Raw genomic sequence first — 24,975 nt, 5'->3', positions numbered from 1 at the left:
ACAGAAGAGCCCAGTGGAATGGCATTACCATGATGCTCTCCAGTCCAGGAGAACCAACAAGATCTTGGAAAATTTCAGATTCAAAGTAAGAGACTCCCTAAATCTCCAGCTTGTCCTGAGAAACCAGTGAATTCTAAAAAGCAGACATGATTGTTTTCTTGGATGAACACAGATGGCTACCCACCTGCAAATCCTGAAGGGCCAGGAAGACCTGGTAGTCCTTCTTGGCCTTTAGGTCCTGGAAAGCCATGAGTTCCAGGAGGCCCTGGTAATCCAGGTGGACCCGAAGGACCCGGGAATCCAGGCTGACCTTTCAAACCAGGCATTCCAGGCATTCCTGGGCTTCCTACAGGAAATCAGAAAAATTGGTTTATTATTTTCACATCCTGTGATAAATTAGTAATAATACAATTTTCGACCTGTGTTTTATATTACTCTACCAGATATAATCAGATTGGTCTCGCAGTGGCCACATACAGAAAAAATATGATGAAGAATATAATTTCATTCTTAAAAATAGGAAAAATAAAGCATTAGGTGAGAGCAACATCATGGCACAGTGGCTAAAGGGCCAACCTTGGATTCTGCCTAACCTGAGTTCATGTCTTACCTTTGAGAAATATTAGCTGGATGTTCATAGTGTTACTCGCTTAACCTCTCCATGCTTTGTGGATCTCGCAAAGACTGTACGTTACACTTATATTTGCTGATTTATATTAGTGAAGGGAGTTTCTACCCTTGTCTCCTATGCCAGTGAAATCATATGTCCAGGCTAAAAAAATGTAATACCAACTTAAAATATTTCATTGCAAATTCAGGAGCCTGATGGTGAAGACTGCTTTCTATTCTCATAGGAGATCTGGAATGAGGCAAACATTTGTGGATACGGCCAATGCCCTTATTTGGGGCAGCTAGGTAGCGTAGTGGTTAGAGTACTGGGGCTGGAGTCAGGATCCCGAGTTCAAACATGGCCTCAGACACTTACTAGCTATGTGACCCTAGGCAAATCTCTTAACCCTGTTTGCCTCCGTTTTCTTATCTGTCAAATGAACTGGGAGAAGGGAATGGCAAACCACTCTAGTATCTCTACCAAAAAACAAACAAACCCAAATGGGGTCACAAAGAATTGGACGTGACTGAAAAACAACTGAACAATAACGAATGTCTTTATTGGTTTTGATTAGATGTACTTCTTTGTTCCAAGGTAGAGTCATCATACTGGGCTTGGAGGACAAGAGGGGGAGCCATTGGGAAGTCAAAGGGCAAGAATAAAAAAAAACCCATTAAAAAAAGAGTTGAGGTGACATAGACCACCATCTAGCTTCTGGGCTGGACATACCAAGTCATGCCAATGTCCAATGGACAAAAGCTAAAGCAGCTACCTCATGAGGCTCTTAGAGGCATCAGAGGAGCTATTGTTTATAAGGTGTTTTGGAATCAGTAAAGTGCTACATAAGTGCTAGTTATTATTACTATGATCACATAGCATTATTATTACTATTAAAAGCAATCATGGTTGAGAGCCAGGTCTAGAGACGGGAGGTCCTAGGTTCAAATCTGGCCTCAGACACTTCCCAGTTGTGTGACCCTGGGCAAGTCACTTGACCCCCATTGCCTAGCCCTTACCACTCTTCTGCCTTGGAGCCAATACACAGTATTGACTCCAAGACGGAAGGTAAGGGTTTTTAGAGAAAAAAAAAAAGCAATCATGGGATGATGAGTGGGATTCATGTAACCACAGTATGCTACCATGAAGAGTCCAGCTCTGCTGCTTGGGGCACATTTTCTTTTATCTCATCCTCCCTCTGCCTTCTGAGGTGATATCTAGGGGAATGAAGAGGGAGGAAAAGGAGAATGAGAGCTCAGAGATTTTTTTTAACCTTTACCTTCTGTCTTAGCATCAATATTAAGTACTGGTTCCAAGACAGAGATGCAGAAATGGCTAGACAATTGGGAATAAGTGACTTGCCCAGGGTGACACAGCCATGAAGTATCTGAGACCAGATTTGAATCCAACTGCCTCTTGCTTATAGATTGTTAAGTGACTTGTAAAGGGTAGGCTCTGACAAAGTCCCACTGAGGATGTTTAGCTTCCTCCAGAAAGTCCATAGAGTAAATGACTGATGGACCAGTTTATCCAAATAACATTTAGATGCTGACATAAGCTGAGGGGACTAAAAAAGAAAGCACCAAGCAGAGTTTTGAGAAGATCAGGGTCGTGGTGGTAGGAGATGGCATCTCTGGTTTAGCAAAGTTTTATTTTACAGACACACACTCATACCCACAGAGCTACTCTAAGATGGTCCCTCAGCCTCAGACCATTGAACACTGAACCTCCCAATGCCATTATTCAGGCAGCAAAGTCCATTTGGGTCACAAATAAAAACAGAATGTTTTACATTTTGCATTTGCTCTTACTCTTTTTTTTTTGCTAGTAAATATTTTGGGGGATAATTTATTTCTAGTGTTAGATTATGATTTTATGATGCTCCAAAATGATGTCTAGTAACTTTGTGGGAGTGCTGGTAAATGTTTAACAACTGTCTTGCAGAGAGGAGGGCTGTATGCAAAGTACACCTTAAATATCTTGCATTATCGACATTTTCTTTATCACCTTCTTCAGTCTAGACAATCAAGAAAACAGTAAAACAAACCCTGATTTATAGCAGCTGCCAATATCAGAGGTGTAAATGTTCACACTGAAAAATTAACAATCTGGTTTTACTCAGTACAACCTTGGCTTTTTTTTTTTTGCTAACAACTCAACATTGAGCTATAACCGTCTGTACCTAGCTTCAGAATGCTTAGTGCTGAATCCAATAGTGCCGTGTGTGTACACACACATGTAGGCATACATGTCTATGTGGACATGTTTCATATTTCACACTCTGCTCAGATATACAATCCATCCTACGAGAAGCAGAAATACTGCAGATACTATTTGTGCTGAGACAAGCGGTGTTCCTATAATGTTGTTGAACTTTCTCATGATCAGACACAGCTATACTCTAGGTTCTCATGTGCTGGAAGTTTAATAAAAAGAAAATAAAGTGCCCTGCCTACAGAAGGCTCATCCAGCTGGGTATAAAAGTGGCATTAATGGTCCTTGAACATCTAAAATAATTCTGCACACACACAATTTTAAACGAAGACAACATAAAACTGACAGGAAATATTTGGGTTAAAAACACAGCCGAAGATGTGATTTTCTAGGAGGGTTGCAAGATAGATTGATTATGGGAATGCTGACACATCTCTCCTGTTCTGCTTTTCATGAGAATTTGTCATTTATTGAAGTAATCTCATGATATCTTTCACAACCCTAGACTGTGGTTCATTTCCTATTCACTATGGCCATTTCCCTAATCCCTTCTAGTCAGCTCTATGAAGAAATCTACAAATTTAACAAACTGACCAATGAGGTCATGAGGGCTAGGCATCGAAACCTGGCCGTCCCTTTTGCTAATGAATTTAGGTTCCAGAAAGGCAGCATGGCCATGGCGATAGAGATCCAGTCTTGAGTCAGGGAGAACAGAGTTCGAATCTTTACCTCGACTCTGGATAACTCAAGCTCTCAGTACCCTGGAAACTTCCTAGGTCTCTAGGAGAGAAGGCAAGATCTGCATGAGTGGAGGCATCCCTTATTCCTATGAAATCATAGGTCCAGTTGAAAGAAAATCACAGTGTCAGACAGATGATAGGTGAAAAGCTAAAGTAAGCGAAGGTGTTTTGGGGGGGATTCTTTATTAACACCAAATATTCTCAGGTTACCCTGACGATGCCTTGGGAGGTCCCATTGTTATGAGCCACTTTGGCATCATTTTATATTCTAAGTTTCCTGACAGCCTCCTCGTCCCGTGTCTCATTTCCTCAGAACTTTGCTATGTGTATGACAACAAACTATTGCGTACTTAAGCTTTAATGGATAAAATCAGCTGTTCTTCCAGATAACATCTGACTTTTCTAGGAGACATTTCAGATACCTCATTCAGGCCGTTTGGTGTGATGATGGAGCTAAGGGAATCACGGGCTTCCTTCTTGTCCTCTCCTAAATGCAAACTGCCACTGTCTATGTAGGACTGGGACAGCCACCCTCGCTCTTTCCATTCCCTCAGACAGATATCACTTGTATACTCATCGAGATACAGACCAAGTAATGGTGGATGCTTTCTAGATTTCAATGAGCTACCACTGAATTTTTGGCATTCAGAACGACTGTCAATGCTTAGTCTTTATAATGCAGTCTCTTATTAAATGCCAGGGCTTTGGGCTCTAAATGCCAATTTAATACACACATTTGCATATTTAAATTGATCCCAGGTTGAGACTATGTCAAATACAATTAATGCAAGCTGACTTGTCAAACCAATATTAATAACATTACATGCAGTGAACACATAATGGGTTTTAAAGCTATTCATTTGAAATGCATCTCAAATTATTTATATCCTATCTCTTAACTCCCACTATAGACCTTTGAATTATTGGTCCAGACCACATTCTCTGAGTGCACTTGAGACACAGGCTTTTTTTTTTAATTTTTAAACCCTCACCTTCCATCTTGGATCCAATACTGTGTGTTGGTTCCAAGACAGAAGAGTGAAACACCCTCCTACACCTATACCCAACCAGCCCACACACATTCCTAATCATTTATAATCGAGGAAAAGTTCCATAACCTCACTGAGAAGATATATTTATATATACACATATATATATGTCCATGTATGTATTTGTATTAAAATACATAAATGATGAGTTCATGAAATATAATATAGCATATAAATGTTTTCTGTATATAAAACATCTACATATTATAAAACAAACATATACAAATGACACATTATATATAGAAAGAAAGAGGGAGAGACAGAGGGAGAGATAGGAGTGTAGAGGGAGAGAGGGGGGGGAAAGAGAGAGAGAAAGAGAGAGAGACAGAGAGAGAGAGAGAAAGAAAGAGACAGAGACAGAGAGAGAGGGAGAGAGAGAGAGAAAGAAAGAGAGAGGGAGAGAGAGACAGAGAGAGAAAGAGACAGAGACAGAGAGAGAGAAAGACAGAGAGACAGAGAAAGACAGAGAGAGACAGAGAAAGAGACAGAGAGAGAAAGACAGAGAGAGAGACAGACAGAGAGAGACAAAGAGAGAGAGAGAAAGAGACAGAGACAGAGAGACAGAGAAAGACAGAGAGAGACAGACACAGAGAGAGAGACAAAGAGAGAGAGACAGAGAGAGAGACAGAGAGAGAGAGAGAGAGAGAGAGAGAGAGAGAGAGAGAGAGAGAGAGAGAGAGAGAGAGAGAGAGAGAGAGAGAGAGAGAGAGAGAGAACATTTAAGACAGGAGTTGAGCTTAGGTTTCTTACTCTTTGTAGTTCATCATACTCCTTCTGTAATATATTGTATTGCCTCTCTCTACCCAACACAAGGAAATTCAAGAAATCCATTGGGATGAAGAAGTCTTGCCAATGTCTCTACTATCAAAGGAGAGCTGCCCTCTTACCTTTTAAACACTGATTTACTGAAGAAGAAAAAAAGATTTACCTCTAAATCCTGGAGGTCCTCTACTTCCTGGTTCTCCTTTCAACCCTGGGACTCCAGGCAATCCAGAATCTCCTGGGAAACCAGTCTGTGCACCCAATACTTCTCCAGGTAGCCCTTTTTGTCCTGTGGGTCCTACAAGTCCTGGTACTCCTGTACTGCCTGGGTTTCCATCAAGCCCAGGAAGCCCTATTGCACCTTTGGATCCTCTGGGTCCAATAAATCCTAAAAAAAAAAAAAAAGATAAGCATTGTAGCTATTTGTCACAAAATACATCAGAAATACAATAGACATAGAATAGCTTTGCAAAGGATATATACTTTTTGGTGGAGCTGTGAACTGTTTTAATTATTCTGGAAAGCAATTTGAAACTCTACACCCAAAGTTATTAAATTCATTAAATTTATTAAGTTATTAAATTAACCTTTGACTTAAATAAGCCACTAGTAGATCTTTCTTCCAAAGAGGTCAAAGAAAGAGAGAAAAAGTCCACATGTATAAAAATATTTATAGCAACTTTTTAAGTCATTCAAAGAATTAGAAACTAAGGGGGTGCTTTGGAGAATGGATTGTCAAATTATAGTATGTGAATTTAATGGAATTTTATTATGCCATAAAAGATGATGAAAGGGGTAGTTTCAGGGAAACACAGTTTTATAATCTGATATAGAGTGAATAAGCAGAACCCAGTGAAAGAAATAGACAAACCAGAAAGCTTTGAAAGTAACGTATTATTATTTTCTTATATACTTCAAAGGAAAAGTAAGTTGAGTACAAAAGAGATTTGTAGATTCATGGACAATCCCCATGATCTATTCTACTTTTTATATGGAAATATTCTTTCTACTTGTTCTTTGTTAAACTCAGAGTAAAAAATAAAAACAAACAAAAAACTCCAAAAAGCATGTCTAGACTAGGCCCCTTCCCCCTTAGTTTATCTTTGGGCCTCCTGTACCCACTTGGAATGAAATCTAGTTCTCATAAAATATGAGTGTTCTGTCCTTAGGGTCTCTTTTTGTTCCTCCCTTTTCTGGTCATAATCCTAACGTTTGGTCAGCAGAGGTACAGATTTTTACAAACTATCTGCATCTTAGAAATACAAAGCTATTATTTATGTTTTCTGTTTTAAAAAAGTAAATGAATAAATAAATAAACTTGGTATGATCTGTCTTATTCTATGTGAAAGTATGCTGTCTATAAAACTTTCCAAACTCAAATCAAAGATAGATAAAAATGACTATATAACTGGAGCTAAAATGGTTTCGATTTTAGATTTCTGTCTGGTAACAAATCCTTAATGGGATGGTAGTTTGTTTGTTTTTTTTTCAATAAAGAATTAATCACTGATTCCTTGTGTGGATTTACTGTGAAAAAGTCAGCCATGATGCACTCACATGGAAAGGTGGTGAATGTCATATGCTTGAGTAGTTACGTAATTCACTGCTGCCACTGGGTCAAATTATGCCATCACATTACTCCTTTCTTAATGCCCTGAACGCTGATTGACCTCAAATGGAATATACTGTGTGAATACTGACAGGGAGATTTTGAGCCAGGGAAAAGGCCATTATTAGTAACTTATAATCATGTCCAAAAGTTTTCAGTGTACAAATTCATACTGGGAAATTATTAAATACCAGGAAGATTAATTCACAGTGAACTGGAGAAAAAAGGAACAACATATTTTGTGCCTATTTTTAACAAAACTATGCAATGTATGGTGTTTGGGGCTTTTCTCAGTCATACTACTCTAGCATAATTGGCAGGTGGAGGATGGATTAATGACTAGAGCAATATGTGTAAGTGAAGTAAAGAAGAGTAAAAGTTCCATTTTAATTGAGCATCAAACTCTCTCCTATTTTTAAAAGTTTTAATGAAGTGATACTCTTACATAATGAAAGAAACCACATCTTCTCCATTCTTTATGGGAATATTAAAAAGGCTATTCATATCTGGTAAGATGGGAAAATGGGGGATTTAAACTCCTATCTACATAACCTTGTGTTGGCCTCATCTATTGGAATCTGATTTTTCTACCTACATCGTTAAAACTAGTTTACTCTGTAATGGCTCCAAACTCGATTTTATTTCGGCACAATAATCCATGAACTACACTTCATGTCAACGTTGGTTTATGCTCAGTTTTAATTTCCAGATTTTTAGGGAAGGATATCATCAGAGACACAGATGTATGTTGGGGAAAGAAAGTGGACTGGTTATGTAGCAAGAGGGAAGGAAAACTGGTGGAGTTGCCATATTATGCCTTTGACTCTTACTGAGCTTGCTGTCCAAATACCTGCTTTTTAAAAATTAAAAATATTTATATTTTATTTTTTTTAGTAAATAAAAATGCACCTTCTCTTTCTTCTATCTTCCCTTCCTCAGCTTGAGAAAGCAAGAAAACAAAGCCTTTGTTACAAAGATGTATAGGTGAGCATAGTACATTCTCAGATGGATTAAATTTAAAAACTGGAGCATGGGGAGAGATGTGTGGAAGGGAGACCACGCCATGGCCTGCTGCAGTCATCTAGGTGTATGAGGTGATAACGACCCACAGCAGGGTGGTGCCAATTTTGCAAAGGTAAAATCCACAGGACTTAGAACCTGATTAGACATGGAAGCCAAGGAGGGGGTGGAAGGGCGTCCAGAGAGATGGACACCTGGGTGGCAAGCTTGGGTGACTGCAAAGATGGGGGTCCACTCAATAGTGATAGGAAAGTTAGGAAGAGGGTGAGAAAGATAAGGAGTCCAGCTCTGGAATGTTGAGTTTAAGATACTTTTGAGACATCTAGTTTGGGGCAGTTAAAAATTCAAGAAAGGAGTTCAGGAGAAAGATCAGTGCTGCCCAGATAGATCTTAGAGTCATCCTCATAGACACAATTGGTGAATCCATTGGAACTCATGAGATCACCAAGGAAAATCTTGTGTAGGGGGCCCAGAGCAGAGCAATGGGGGCACCTATGGTGAGGGGGTGAGCCTGGGTTGAAGATCTAGTGAAGGAGATGGAAAATGAGGTTCAGATAGGGAGGAGAACCAGGAGAAGCAGGCTCATAAAACCTAAGGAGAAGAGAGGATCAGGGTCACAGAAGAGTCAAGAAGCTGAAAAAAAGGCCATTAGATTTGGCCTTCAGAGGTCATTGGCAACTTGGGAGAGATGATTCAGCTAACTGGGGAGGTCTGAAAGCCAGACTTAAGAAGAGATTAAGAGGCAAATGGAAGCAATAATTGTACAAGACCTTCTCAAGGAGGTTAGCAACAAGAGAGAGGAGAGATAGAGGATAACAGCTAGTGGGGAAGGACATGGATTAAGTGAGAATTTTTTTTTTTTTGAGAATGAGGGGTGAAATGAATATGTTTGTAGATCGTAAAGAAGGATCTCTCCAATCCTAGATGAAATGCTTTTTTTTAAAAGACCAAATTAAATAGTAGTTAGGTGGCCCAAGAGTTAAGAGTACCAAGCCTGGACCAGGATGGTCCATCTTTCTGACTTCAAATCTGGTCTCCGACACTGTGTGACCCTGGGCAAGTCACTTAGACCTGTTTACCTCATTTTCCTCCTCTGTAAAATGACCTGGAGAAGGCAATGGCAGATCATTCTTTGTATCTTTGCCAAGAAAATCCCCACTGGGGTCACAAAGAGTCAGATATGACCAAAAGGAATGAACAATAACAGACTACATTTACTTTCTTGTTTTTCATATCACAACTTTGATTCATATTGAACTTGTTCATTAGTATTAACGAACTTTATTTTTAAGTGCATTAAGTTCATTAATTAATGAACTTGTTCATTAGTTCATTAGTATTCTGAGATCATCCTCTAGCAAAGAGCTGCCAATGCTCCCCCTTAGTTAGGAATTAAGAATTTGATTTTTTTTTTTTTGCAAATGCTAAATATAGAAAACGTTTTATACCACTAGATAGATGCCAATCCCACAACATTGGTAGAGTGGAATATTGAGATATGTTAAATATTTTTCCTGGAAATTGGCAAATAAATGGATTCCTTTGGTAACAAAATATAGACCTTTTAAAAATAGTGTCTGATACATGGCTTGGCACCATTCGGAGTGATGAAACGGCAAGAGGGAGGACTGCCTATACCATTAATATTAACAAAACACTCAGAAGAAACATCTTTTTGTTCAAAAGTTTTAAATTAATTAGAGGAACCTGACTTAGGGAAAAGGTTTACAAGTTCTCTGAACCAGCATTTTCCCTCTTCCATATGGATATTGTCTATGAAAATGCAGCATGAGGCAGAGGGAAAACTTCACATGAGGGTCAATATCTGAGGTTATTCCATGAAGGGGTTGACCCTGTTTACTAAACAAAGAAATAGTAAACAGAGGATGATATATCAAAAGAAACACTTAAGTGGTAAAGAAAAAATGGAGATAAAACTAGAAACCATTTCTGGAGCCCAGGGGGTTGGGTGCTCTGCGTTTCTTATTACCTGGTGGACCTGGAAATCCTTCTCGACCTGCATCTCCCTGGAATCCTTTGAGCCCCACAAATCCGTCTGCACCAGGAAATCCTGGAATTCCTCTAAGACCTTTGGTACCTGAAAGAGCCAAAAACAACAAAGGAGATTTATTTTCAGAAATCATACGGATGGGTTTGGAAGAGATGAGACAAAGGGCCATTCAGCTCATGATACAGAACACGAGCCTTTCAATATCAGCAACAGTGTGGTCTAAAGGAAAGGGAACTGAGTTTGGTGTCAAACCTGTTTGAATCTAGGTTCTGCTACTTGTTACTTTTTGAACAAACCAATTAATTTCTCTGGACCCTCAGTTCCCTCATGGGTAAAATGAGGGGGTTGCGCCAGATCACTGGTCTTTGACCAGTTTAAACCTTGAATCCTAAACGATCTTACGATGGAGGAGATAACAAGAAGCTAATGACATAAAAACAATTTGCAGCGTTCAAAATGGTACTTATCTGTAAAGATCCCAGCAAGACTAATACCCAAACACAAATCTAACATTTATAATCAAAACCTCCAAAATCTAACATTTATCATCAAAACCTCCAAAATCTAACATTTATCATCAAAACCTCCAAAAATCTAACATTTATCATCAAAACCTCCAAAATCTAACATTTATCATCAAAACCTCCAAAATAACTGTCCTGTTCCTCAGCTGCCCAGCTCCGCTTTAGGAAGCAGGTGCTGGGTGGGTGGCAGTGCCAGGGCCTTGGGTACAGCTTACTGCATGCCAAAGCAGAAATAGTGTGCATAGGAAGCAACCTTCAAAAAACCTATGAGTGGGTGGAGATCATCAGAAAAGAAGCAAGTGGCTCACTTATTGGGTCTGAATATTATTTCCAATATTGAAAAGCAGTTCACCTGATCACACTATTATTGTAACGTGCATGGGAAACTGTGGGAGGGTAATCTCTCTTTTGGTTCTCTTCTTAATAAGGAGAGAGAGAAAAGGGGAAATTAGGAATTGACCATTTTTCTGCATTGATTCAGATGTATGTGGGTGGACCTCTTTTGCCTAAAGAAAGACTTGCTCTAGAAATAGGTCTACCATATAGCTGTGCATCACTTGACACACATGCTCCCACTGCATGTGTGTGTCCTTATTTTAAGGAAGTCCCATTCCGAGTCTCATTCCAGGTTTGGCAATGCCTGGCTCTCAGACCTGCATCATAGAGATGTCTGTTAGGAAGGGACATGGTTGAACTTTGGATTTTCGGGGTTCAATATAAATAATCTGGAACCTTCTTTATTTACGTATAAATTACTAACTGTTGGGATAATTAAGGGTTGAATGTTTTAAGAGAGAATTGGAACACAGAAGAAAATTTCCTCAAAACTGGAAAATCAAAATTCTACCTGTATTTTATTAAAAATAAATTCATTAGATGCATGGCGGATGTTAGGAGAAGCAAAATCAATGACTCCTAAGTCTGAGTGATGTTAGGGTTCTTCACAATAAGTTTTGGACCCAGAGCACTTCCAACCTCATCCTTGTTCTGTCTCTATCATCCAGGGCTAAATTTTCCTTCCAGATGTTCTAAATCTGGTTTTTTTTCCACTTCTTTGAAAAAAAACCTGATCCTCAAAGCCCAGAGGCATATTTCAATCCTTGAGGGTTAGTTGTGTCTACTTCTGCTACATAGTTTCCTAAAATCAACCAGAATTATGTTTAAGAACGATCTGTAAAAGGGTGTTGATCACCTACCAGGGTCTCCCTGACTAGGTCCAGGTGGATTCCATTAATCAATGGCGAAATGGAGCACCAGAATCCCAAGACACCTGTAATGTGCTTAATCTGTCTAGCTGAATTACTGGGAGAGAGAGAACAGAGAGCACACTGGGAGTCTCTTTGTTCAGGAATAATTACTCTGATCAATATGCTCAGAAAATATTCATTTGATGATGATGATGGCCTTAATTAGGGCAAGGAAAAATGTTGCAGGGGTCAAATACTACATTTCAAATTCACTGATGGTTATGAAAGGTGGGAAAAGAACTGGTCCTTTTAAAACATTCTTAATTTATCATAACAGTAATTAATAAGAGAATAAAGAAGACTCTATTGACACAAACCAGGCTGGTTCTCATACCATACCACCAATAAAGGAGGCTAAATCAACAGATTAGCTGCAAGAGTCACAATCCACCAATTAAAGGTGAAATTGCTTTGGTTGGCATGTAGAGCTGCTACAATATGCTCCTCCTCTAACTTCCTAGTTTTGCCTCATTTTACTTCCTATCACATATTCTAAGTTTCAGCCTAACTGACCTACTTTCTGTTCTTTCTGAATATACGCAATACCTTCCCACCTCTGTGACTTAAACCTGAAATGTCTTCCTCCCTTACTTTGCTTTTTTTAAAAAAACAAATCTAATTCATTTGTCCTTTGCACCATGAATCCTTCTCTAATCACTTTGCTTAATAAAAGCATTCCCCCCGCTTTGGGTGTTATATAACATTTTGCTTTGTATTTCTCTAATATATATTAAGCATTATTTTGAATTAGAATTACTTAGGTTAGCCCCATACCTCCATTTGGACTATAAATATCTTGAGGTCAAGGATTAAATATTAGAGACCTTTTGGGGCTCCCCAGGTTAGCATGATGGTCTTTACAGTAGGTAATTAATTTTGTGAATATGGGGTATAATAGAAAGTAGGAACTTTCATTATTTTAGCATTATTAACTGAAAATAGATGTTATTTTATGGCATACTTTTATCAACCTGTAATAACTTTAAACATTTTTACAAAAATATTTATGCAAAATCTTTTTCCAAATGTTTTACTTATCTTTCCATTACTTCAGAAGATTATGCCAGTGTGACAACTTTTGGCAGCAAATCTTTCCTGCAACTTTATTTGTATTACAATGTTCTAATCCATTTTGGAGGGTATGCTGTCTTAATAAAAAGTTAGTTTTTCTTTTTCCCAATATAAGTTAGAAAATACAATCCCAAAAATACACCTCTCTTTCTTCTTTTCAGAGATGGGGGATGATGTATGTAAAACATCATCCTTTCAGATTTGGATGATACTTGGTTGGTTTTGTGGAATTCTTTTTTTCACTTTCCTTTAAATTTCTTTTGTTATTAGGGACTAAAATATTTGGAACTGAAAGTGATCTAAAAGCAAAAGGTAGTGATCAAAAATTTTAAAAAGGCAATGCATCCTCAAGGTCCTTATTTGTATTTATCAACTTTTAAATGAAAAAGGTTGTTAATCACACCAAGGCCATTGTCTATTTCAGCCGGCAGCTTAATGAGGAAGACAAACGTTCTCCAAAAAGGAGAGATCATTGTTTTGTTTCTGAAAGAAAGTTGTATTTGGGTAGCTAATCCTGACCCATCTCATACTGGTTCAGCACTTCCAACCTCATCCTTGTTCTGTTTCTATCATTCAGGGCTAAATTTTCCTTCCAGATCTTCTAAATCTGGTTTTTTTCACTTCTTTGAATAAAAACTGATCCTCAAAGCCCAGAGGCATATTTCAATCCTGGAGGGTTGGTTGTGTCCACTTCTGCTACACAGTTTCCTAAAATCAACTAGAATTATGTTTAAGAACGATCTGTAAAAGGGTGTTGATCACCTACGAGGGTCTCCCTGACTAGGTCCAGGTGGATTCCATTAATCAATGGTGAAATGGAGCACCAGAATCCCAAGACACCTGTAATGTGCTTAATCTGTCTAGCTGAATTACTGGGAGAGAGAGAACAGAGAGCACACTGGGAGTCTCTTTGTTCAGGAATAATTACTCGGATCAACAGAAACGCTTAAATCACAAACCTGTGTGTTTGTGCTTGGAGGCAGTCTGTATGTATGTTGTGGAACCAACTCAATAGGAATGAGACCCAGAAGTGACTCTAGTTATGCATGGCTAATATGGGTCTCTCCAGGGTAGTAAACTACTAGGATAATGAAAGAAGCCACACAAAAGCAGGTAAATCTTTGGCACTGGTAATTTCTTCAGACTTGATTCAGAAAACTAACTAAAATGATCTCTTTACTGTCTGCAAAGACATCTTGAAGCCTCAGTTGGCTCATCTATAAAATAAGAGGTGGGATAAAATGCTATCTAAAGCCCTTCTAGCTCTAGAATTCTATAATTATAGATAATTTTCAGCAAAAGCTTGTAAACTTTTCCCTGTTGTATTCTTCAAATGCCAAGACAATAAGGGTTTTTTTTTCCTTTAGAGAACTTTATTTAGAATTTGTGTTACCCTCTTTTTGGTGCCAACCAATGCAACTATATATATATATGTATATGTATATATATATGCAACATCAATATTGATTTAATCAATTAAAGATAACTTTAATAAAATGCTATTTTTTCTGGAAAAGCTCTATATTGGATCAAATAGGATGATTTCTAAATTAATTAATTTTCAGCTGAAAACTCCTTCCTAGGGTTGACAAACAATGCACTCTCTTTTCTGGGATCTTCCTCTGGTGGTCTGGCATAAATCACAACGTTTTAACTCTATAAGATTCTTAGAAATCACAGAGCCCTTTCCTTCCCTTGCAAATAAATACATATTCTATTTCAATTAGTCAGATGCTATAAAAAGAATCTCTTTAGTTGATTTCAACTATCTTTAAGTCTTCATAATGAATTAAAAGCATCTGTACCAAAATTTTCTAAAAGATGTTTTTATTCATTATGATGACTTAAAGACAGTTTAAATCAGCTCAAGGGAGTGAAGGTCAGGGAAGTAAGTAATGAATGCGAGGTAAAAGAGAAAGACAAGTCACCTGGATTGGCTGTAAGAGATGGAGCTAGTAACTTTAGAGAGGTTACTGCGGGTCAGAGAGGCTTAAGGTCCAAAACTTGAATCTCTCAAAGCCTGGAAGCAATGCAGGGATTTCTGTATCTAACCCCTAATGACTGTGTGGCCAAGGGAAACATCCATTTTACCAAAAGGATTTACTTCTGTACTTTCTAGGATTTAAATCGCAGGCATGTCTCACTTTGAGAAAATTCAATATAGTGTGGGTTTTTTTTTTCCTCAGTGTTTTAGTTTAGTGTTAAGGGCACATAAGGCAGATAAAATAGGGAGTGATTATTTGGAATTCTCAATGTATAAAAGGATTCACCAAAGACTCTATAGAGTCCTCTTCTTTTTATAGTCAAGAGATTAAAAAAAAATTCTGACCCAGTCCTGAACGCATCTATAAATCATTTTAACTTGAAGAGGTGGGCAGAGAGTGTTAGGAATCAGAGCAAACTGAAGATGAACCACAAATGAAGATCTTCATCTTCTCTGAGAATTATAAACCTGATAGGAACGAAGGTTTTTGTTCCCATTTAAATTTGTTAGGAGCACATCTATTTCATAAAACAAACACACATGAAAGGCTAAGCCTAAAACAGTGTTCAGGGACATAACAAGCCTCTTTTCAAAGGAACTCTGAACAACAGATGTATTGGATGGAAAACAGACATGTACATTGGCCCAGATCCACTGGTCTAGGGCCTAAAAGGAAGTAGGCCAGATTAAAGGAATCAGGCTGTGAGCATTTTTATTAGGATTGAATAAAGGACACATTGCACCAACATTTTGCCTCTTAAAACTATTGTCTCATTGCAAAACTGGATTCATGACTTTTACAATATGAGTAAATATAGGAAAAATGGATGATAGTTTCGTGAGATGGAAAAGGGTTTTTTTTTTCCTTAATCTGCCCCAGAAATTTATAAACATCTCTGATACATAAATGAAACTTGCTTTTTCGAGATTAAAGTCCATGCCAGAAGACATTCTTCCTCAGACAGAATTAGGGAATTGAGGATATATGAGGGATGAAGACAAGAATTAAAAATGCTACACTTGTATGAGATGGGGAGAAATTTAAGAATTTCAAAATGTTCTGGATTTTCCAGGGACTTGAAGAACGTCGCCGTAACTATTAGTGAACAGGAACATTAGAGGAAGGTGTTTAATACTAACGGCACTGACAGTTTTGAAAACAATTAGGAGTTTATATTTGTCATTTGGTTCATTTTGGCAGGGATGGAGGGAGAAGCTGAAAGACTGATCTCATCTTATTAATTATCAGGAAGCAAACATATTTGTTTTTCGGGTCTACTTTTTTAATAGTTTGGGACACATTACCTAGAGCTAAAATGGCATCGACTTTTCAGTATTTCAGTTTAATCGAATAAGAGGAAAATCTTAAACTAATTTTATTAGAAGCTGGTGTCACCTAGAGATATGTTATATAGAGGTATTCGTTTTTGTCGCTGATTCTCAAAGTTTTTATCTTGTGATTTCCTTAAATTTTGCATGCCCTAAAATTTCAGTTTATATTTGCTTCTGTCTTAGAATCACCTGGGAATTAGCTGCAAGGCAGATGAGCAGTAAGGACTAAGCAATGGGGGTTAAGTGACTTGCCACAATTAGAACATGTCTGAGGCTAAATCTGAACCCAGGACCTTCCATGAATTGGTCTGCAGTTTCAGTCTTGAGGAGGTTCTACCTCTGCCAAACAACCCTTGGAAGCCCTTAAACTCTAGTGTCTGCCACCTCTCCAAAGAACTCCCCTTCTTCACTCCTTAAAAAGGAATTATATCCACAAGTTCAGAAACACTGGAATAAATACCAGCCTGGAATTCATAATTGGTGGGAGTTTATGATGTTGAAAATCATGAGCAAAGATCATATAGAGAGAGCTGTAACAGATAAACACACTGGAGCCCAGAGACATAACTGATGTGCCCCAGTGCCACAGCAAGGATTCCGACCTACATCCTCCGATGACAAATCCAACACTATTTACCTTGTGCCAGGATGCTCTCTTCTGCAAATGCTTAAGAAGAAGGACCTACTTCATTTTAATGATGCAAATGGTTCTTTTTTTTAACCCCCACCTTCTGTCTTAGTATCAATTCTAAAAGAGAAGAGTTGGCAAAGGCTGGGCAATCAGGGTTAAATGGTTTGCAAAGCTAGGAATCAGGGCCTTCTGATTCCAGGCCTGGCACTCTATCCACTGTGCTACTTAGCTGTCCCCAAATGTCATTTAAAAAAATTTCATTCCACTGTTTCCATGAGATTGTACCTCAGAGATGATTTTAAAGCTCAGCAACTGTATACTCAATTTTTACTCTTCCCTAATTTAAGAGATGCTTTTAAAACTCAGCAAATGTATACCTAATTTTTACACTTTCCTCTTTTAAAGCTCAGCAAATGTATACCCAATTTTTACTTTTTCCTAATTAAAATGAATAATTTCCTAATTATACCACTTTGGGGCAGCTGTGGATGCAGTGGATAGAGCATTGGGCTTAGAATCAGGAAGATTCATCTTCATGAGTTCAAATGGTCTCAGATACTTTCTAGCCGTGTGACCCTGGGCAAGTCACTTGATCTTATCTGCCTCAGTTTCTTCATCTGTAAAATGAGCTGGAGTCGGAAATGACTCCAGTACCTTTGCCAAGAAAATGCTAAATGGGGTCATGGAGAGTCAGATCGAACTGAAAACGAATGAACAACCACCACCACCACTTTGGGAAAATGATCTCTTTAGTGGACCAGGAAGAATGCACAAGCCAGAGATTAGCTGGGTGCCCATGGCATTTCCCCTTTCTTCCACTAACACATCACTGTCAATGAAATAGAAGAATACACTCTTTCAGTTAAGCTCCAGTTGTAGCCAGAGGAATCTTGGTTTCCGGTGTGATACTAATAACATTAATTCCTTCCCTAAAGCACTCCCAGGGCTTAAATTCCATTCCCTGCCCACAAAGATTAGGGGCATGTCTGGAAGTGTCCTCTTCTGCTTTGTGCAGCCAGCTATTCATTAAAACATGGCATCTCACCGAGGGGCTAAAGCCACTGGATGGTGGCCCACGCTGCAACAGCTGTGGCCACCTGGACCCTTCTTCAATATGCAGTGGAAAAACCGTGCTCCTGAGTTAGCAACCGAGCTGGCTGGGAGTCAAGATGTGTTATAAAGGATCATGTACTTAGATAGATTTGTCATTAGGATGTAGGACAACACATTCATTCAGTGCCATGGATAAAACTTGGGTTTTAGGGGTAAAACTTACAGAACTCTATTTGTTTCGATTTTTTTCCCTAGCCAAAATTCAAAGAAAAGAAATATTTTTCTCTATGTGCTTTTCATTTTGTTAGGAGATAGAGAGAATGCTCAGCAATAAACAAAGTTATAATCTTTCTTTCCTCTCTTAAAGGGGAGACTACTGAATTTGAAGAGGTCTTAGATGAGGAAGTCTATACATTTCAGGGGTTATCTATATGGTTTATACCATCTCTGTTATTAAAAAGTTAGGTTGACCCATTAATTCCCAGCCCTGTCGGTCAATCAGTGTTGGGAAGGGGGTCACTCTTGTCTGTCATATAGTCAAGTTACATCCCACCACTACCTGTGACCGGCAAATAGTCATATCCTTCTGCTTTGGGAAGGAAAAGAAACAAGGACCACAACCTCTTTTGCTGATGTAAACCTATTGGAATTATCTTTATCTCATTAAGAAAGTTGTATAATAAAAAGTTGGCCCACATTGAGATCTTGCCAATCCACAGGGATCAGCCCAACAAAAATGTTTTGCTACCTGGACACACTTTTAATAAACTCCATTTAATTTTCTTGGTTGTAAGTTTTGTCTCTTTCAAAAGGGGAAAAGCCCAAAAGAAAAAAATTTTTCTTTCAACACTTTCTGAGTGTAAGCACTTTGTGACCTGCTACTCTTTTGTGATTTTTAAATACCTTCAAAATGAACCAAAATTAATTAATTGCTGGAACTTCCTCTGCAGTTTGGCTTACACCATTGCCTTGGTTGGTCATGACACATATTTCAAACAGCAATAAAGAAATAAATGAAACCCATTCTGTGGTGTGAGTCACTGTAGCTTGTGTTCAAGGTGCCATGAGTGTCAATTAACTTCTAAAGAAAGAGTAAATGAACCCCTAAAAGCTGACTAGGGTCATGAGATCAGAAGAAGAGAGATGTAGGAAGAGAGGAAAAATTAAAAAAAATTATAGTTCAGAGTTCAGGGGGAACTCGGAGGGGAAGAGGTGCAAAGGTTTCCCATTTATTGAAAAATTTTACCTGGAGATCCTGGCAGTCCAGGCAGTCCTGGAGATCCTTTAGGTGCTCTTATGCAACCTAAAAAGAAGAGGGAGGAAAAAAAAGATAAGATGAAATAATCTGTGATGAATCTCATGACTTTTAGAGTTGTTCACATCAAAAGTACTAATATTAAAAGTGGTTATGACTATTTATTAGAGCAGTTCAATGGTTTAATGTTCCTGGCTTTCTGATGCAAATGCATGCTTAATTTGATTATGCAATGAGACAAAAATATTAATTTCTATAACATGCAAATGAAATAAATGTAGCCAAAAACCCCTGGAAACAGTACATGGGCAAATGACTCATTTCTTTCCTTATTTTTGGAATAGCTTTCATTATAAGTGGAGATGAATGAGATCATCTCCAATGGGTGAAAGTGAATCCTATTTAAAGGATTATGGATAATATAGTTAGCATTCACTTAGAGTGCTTTAAGATTTGCAGAATGCTTCACAAATATTATTTCATTTGATCCTCAGAACAACCCTGGAAGACGATTGTTATTATTATCCCTATTTCACAGATAAGGAAACTTAGGAAGATGGATTAAAGTAACCTGCCTGGGTCCCTACAGCAAGTGCCCGAGTCCAGCTTTGAACCTAGGTCTTCCTGACTCCAGACCCAGCACTCTTCCTCTGTCACACTTAGCTGTTCCTAGATTTACAGGGATCCTAGAGATAATCTAGTCCAATTTCCTTATTTTATAGGTGAAGAAACTGAGGCCCCAGGCAAATTAAGTGAATTGTCTCTGTTCATACAGGTGGATGAGCCCTAATTTTAACTGCAGATTAAAACTTTCTTCATGGCACCAGGTAGCCTCTGAAATTTTTTGTGTTATAGCTATATTGCAGGATATAGTCATCTTTCAATTAAAACAAATCTGCTACTCTTTTGTGATTTTTAAATACCTTCAAAATGAACCAAAATTAATTAATTGCTTCATGCAGACCAAGACCAGATAATGAGAGCAGTTAAATTTGAGAAGTATAGGGCATTAGTTGTGCCTGTTCTAAGAAAGCCCATTTCAAAGGACAATTGTACGTTTCATTCATCCTGTGTCTGTTTGTCTGGGAATTCTTCCTGTTGGGTCAGCCTCATCCTTTTGCTAAGTCTAATAACCAAATTTTGAAGGGAGATTTACCCCTCCCTTTTTTTTTTTTACTAATTGTACTTTCTTTGTAAATGAAGCACTTGTAGACTGACTTAGAATGCCTGGGTGATCTTTCCTTGTAGTTTCCTTTATGTTTTTGTAGACCACTACACCTGTTCAAAATGAGACTAGTCTAAACATTTAAGTATTGGCTCAATAGATTCCTGAGTTCAAATTTGACCCAGACTCTTACAGGCTGTGTGACCCTGGGTAAATCACTCATTTACCCTGTTTGCTTCAGTTTCTTCATCTATAAAATGAGCTGGAGAAGGAAATGGCAGACCATTCCAGTATCTTAGACAAGGAGACCCCAAATGGGGCTACAAAGATTTTGGACACAACTGAAAAATGACTGAACATCAATGACAAACCTGAATTCTGAAAAAGTGCTATAAAACTATGCAATATGTTCATTGACTATCGGGGATTTACCATATGAGCAGGATGCACATGTCATGTTTAACATGTGTATGATGTATAATCCAGATTGAATTGCCTACCAGCTCTGGATGGGGGAAGCAAAGGGAGGGAGGGAGATAAGTTCAATCCTATAATTTAGGAAAACTTATGTGTAAATTTATTTTTACATGCAGTGGATAAAAACAATTATATGTATGTCATATTTGAAAATATAGCACATATTTTCTTTTTGGGAATTTTTTCATGAATATTTTTCAGATTTTCTATTGACTTATAGTCATAAAACAAATCTTTATCTATTGAAATCCTTTCCCAATTTCAAGACCCATTTCAGTTGGTATTTCTTTCATAAAGGCTATTTAAGTTCCTTTCATTTGCAAGGGCTCTTTTCCTCTTTACACTTGTCATTACACTTTTGTTTAGGACTCTGCTTTGTACTTCTCATATTCTGCCTTTAGTTTAACAGGTAAAATTTTTTTAATAATTAAATTAATTTTGATAACAAATTTCCACATAAGTTTCCCAAAGTTATATGATCCATATTGTCTCCCTCCTTTCTTCCCTCTCCCCTTCTGTTGCTGACAAACAATTCAGTCTGGGTTATACATGTATTATCATGCAAAACATATTTCAATATTATTCATTTTTGTGAGTAATCTTAAAACCTCAAATTCTATACCCCCCCAAAAGTGATAAATCATATGTTTTCATCTGCATTTCTGCTCCAACACTTCATTCTCTAGAGGTGGATAGCGTTGTTTTCCTTAAATCCTTCAGAATTGTCCTGGATCACTGTATTGCTGAGAATAGCTAAGTTTATCACAATCGATCATTCCACAATATTGCAGTGACTGTACATATATTCCATCTTCTTTTAAAGATAGGTACTCATCTGTAAACTCCTAAGGGCAGGGAATACATCCTATTTTATCTTCCTATTCCCAATGCCTGTTATAGTGCCTTGTTCAAAGTAGAAACTTAATAAATGTTTATAGAATTGAATTAATTACCAAAATAACTGGAGGCATACATAATTACCAGAAAATCTATGACTTGCAAAATCAGGTGAAATTAATATTTTTAGTTTTGTTATAAAAGAAAACTTAACCATGTATCCCATATTATTTAACTATTTAACAATTTCAGGATGCACAAAGAGTTATGCATCTTTTCAGACATCAACTTTTTACAAAACTTTTTACGAATCAAATTTATCCTCTCTCATGTAAAAGACTGAGGGGTTGGAGATATATAGATAAATTATCATCATTATTATTTTAAACCCTTACCTTCTGCCTTAGAATCAATACCGTGTATTAGTTCTAAGGTAGAAGAATCAGGGCTGGGGAATTGGAGTTAAGGGGTTAAGCTAGGAGGTATCTGGGGCCATATTTGAATCCAGGACCTTCCATCTCTAGGTCTGGCTCTCAATCCACTGAGCCGCCTAGATGCCCCTATACAGATAAATTAGATAAATAAATAAAGGAGATTACTCTCTAAAGATTTGAAAGCCTTAGGCTAGTTATGAAGAAACAATAAAGGACCAACAGCTGATGCAAATGAATCACTGAAGAACAATCATGACATGACAAAATTGTAGTCACAGAATCCAAAACTTGGAAAGGGTGTCACAGATTGCCTCTTCTACCCTATAGTTGAACAGGAATTCCATCTTTAACCCCCTCCATAAATGGCCATTTGGCATCTGCTGAAAGATCTCCAGTGATGGGAGATGAATATAGTATGTCCCTCATGCCTCCTACCATCTCCCTGCTCCCCTTATTGGCCCCTCAGTCCTTTAAATCTTAAAAATCAGTTTGGATCTCAGACACTAAGTCTTCCTATATTGAGTATGAACTGTTTTTAGCTGTGATACTAATGACAAAAACACCCAGATACTGTTTTCCCTCATGTAAACGTGTGCTTAGTAGTCAGATCTGGACATTCAATAAATACATATAATTTATAGATATAATAAATAATTTTATTAATATTTTTAATTGTAAATTTAAAAGCATTTATGTTTAGTTATAAAATTAAATAATAAATAAAATGAAATAGGTCATCTATTCTATAAAACCAAAAACTTAAAATTATTCTGAGAAAAAATGTTTTTATTAGTACCTGGTTGAATTATCTCCTGACCAATGGGTCGTTTCACCCCTTCATCACAATCTGAGAATGAGACACAATGAAACAATAAGGTTATTAAGAAAACAACATGTGGCTATTTTCTCCTCTTCCATTGAATTGTGACAGAAGAGAGATAGGCAGAAAGCATGGATATACACTGTAAAAACTACCATCCCTGCTCATTTACTTCAAAGTTCTGCCCTAGAAAATATTGTTTCTGGCAATGAAAGAAAGCTTTAGGTGGGCTCAAGAGAATCTAGGGTCAGATAATTCTAAGCAAAGCAACCCATTATGGGTTTATGGAAACAACCAGAACAACATTTTGTTCTGACCCACACAGACAATTTAGGTAAAACTGAAGTAGAGTCAGCCCTGGAGTATTCAGGGAACATTTTGTCAGTTAAATGCTTCCACCATGGTATATGACTTCTTTCCAAGAAAAAAGAAAGAACTCGACCATACCTGTTTGGCCTAGAGTCCCTGGGGGGCCTGGAGGACCTGGGAAGCCAGGACTCCCATCTAATCCAGGGTCACCAGGCAAGCCTCGTGCACCTTTGGGGCCTGGTAGACCTAAGCCTGGAGGACCAAGTTCTCCTGGAGTGCCCTTTAAACCAGGTAGTCCTGGAAAACCTGCATCTCCTGGAATGCCTTTGATGCCATCGCCCTGTGTGAAAATATATATGTTTACAACGTCAAAGATATCTCTCCCCACAAAGGAAGAGTCAGTTACAAGCAACTGACTAAACAACAAAAAAGTATCCTGAATTCAGTTAATCAAATGATAAAATCCTCTTTTGTGCAAAGCATTATGATACGTTCCATGAAAGATAGTTTAGATTAAATTCAACTCCTGTTCTTAAGGAGTTTACATTCTACTAGTTAACCAAAATCACTTACTTTTATTAAAGAGAATATATTAATAATGTATTTAAAGGGAAGATTTAGAGGGACAGGAAAAAGCAAACATTCTTTTTCAAAGCATGATTGTTTTAATTTTGCCTCTTTTCTTTTTAGAAATGAATCCATTTGCTTGTTAACTCTAGGAGCCGAGAGGGAGACAACATGAATCACATAACTTTGGAAAATTTATGTGTAAATTTGTTATTGGAATAAAATAAAGATGAAATTTAACAAAAAATTCATTTTGTTTATGTCACATTAAAATACCTAGTAACTCCCTCCCTCCTTCCCTTTCCACCATTAGAGAAGGCATCATTTGACAAAAATACATAGGCGTATATATAAAACCACCTTGCTTGTTTCTATTTATCAATTCTTCTTCTGTAGGTGGCCACAAGTCATTCTTCAAACACTATTTCTGTTACTATATATAATTTTCTCTTGGTTCTGCTCATTTTGCTCTTCATAACTTCATGGAGGTCTTTCCATGTTTTTCCAAAATTAACCTGCTTGTCATTTCTTAAGGTGCAATGGTATCCCATCACAATCATATGCCACAACTTATTTAGCCATTCCCCAGTGGAGGGGCATCCCTTCAATATCCAGTTCATTTTCAAAGGTCTAGAATGACCAGTAAACTTCTCAGCCCTCATGGGGTACATGTGCAAATACATATATACTTAATGATATCCATTTAGATGTCATGGATTCCAGCAAAGAAAAGATTCCTGGAAATATTTAGTAATGAAGTATTCTGTTAGTGGAAATAGGGTTTAGATATTGAAATAGAGAAGTAAACTGAGGAAACTGTTTCTTGTTGCAATGACTGCTGTACTCTGACTGGCTGCGACTAAAGAGAGCTGCCAGAGGGGAACCTGAAACTGTTTATTTGTAATGGAGGTAGGAATGAGAAAAGCTGAGGGATGCTAGCACAGGGATACAGCCACACAGGGGAACTGCTCTGGGGAATACTCTGGGGTTTGCCTACTGGTCCCTATCTTTCTATCCTCCTCTTCCCTTCACTCCGTCCCTTCTCCAACCCTCTCCTTTCTACCTCCCCTACCTCCCAGTTCTTCTTGAAGTCTTTGGCTTCTTCCCTTCCCCCTTGAGTAAACTATAAAGATACTCTTTTCTTTTCCTTTTTTCAAGTCAAGGGGCTTATTGGGATAACAGGATAAGAAACTGAGGCAAGAGGAATGAGGATGTCCCTAATCTATAAAGAGGGACAATTTGGGGGTTTGAGAAAGT

General features: G+C 37.8%; 1 protein-coding gene across 2 annotated transcripts in view; it reads right to left on the bottom strand.

The window, feature by feature from the left end:
* Positions 1-24,975, bottom strand: part of COL4A2 (collagen type IV alpha 2 chain) — a 286,312-nt gene that overhangs the window by 44,349 nt on the left and 216,988 nt on the right. For both annotated transcript variants that reach the window (XM_007501294.3, XM_007501293.3), the window contains exons 25-30: positions 23,290-23,491; positions 22,819-22,869; positions 19,101-19,157; positions 9,992-10,099; positions 5,539-5,760; positions 185-346 (exon numbers count right to left, since the gene is read on the bottom strand). In XM_007501294.3, the coding sequence (XP_007501356.2) occupies positions 185-346; positions 5,539-5,760; positions 9,992-10,099; positions 19,101-19,157; positions 22,819-22,869; positions 23,290-23,491 (802 nt within the window). The remainder of the gene's footprint in view (positions 1-184; positions 347-5,538; positions 5,761-9,991; positions 10,100-19,100; positions 19,158-22,818; positions 22,870-23,289; positions 23,492-24,975) is intronic.

This window comes from Monodelphis domestica, chromosome 8, assembly GCF_027887165.1.
Source record: "Monodelphis domestica isolate mMonDom1 chromosome 8, mMonDom1.pri, whole genome shotgun sequence".
Lineage (NCBI taxonomy): Eukaryota > Metazoa > Chordata > Mammalia > Didelphimorphia > Didelphidae > Monodelphis > Monodelphis domestica.
This window is presented reverse-complemented; position numbering and strand designations above follow the sequence as displayed.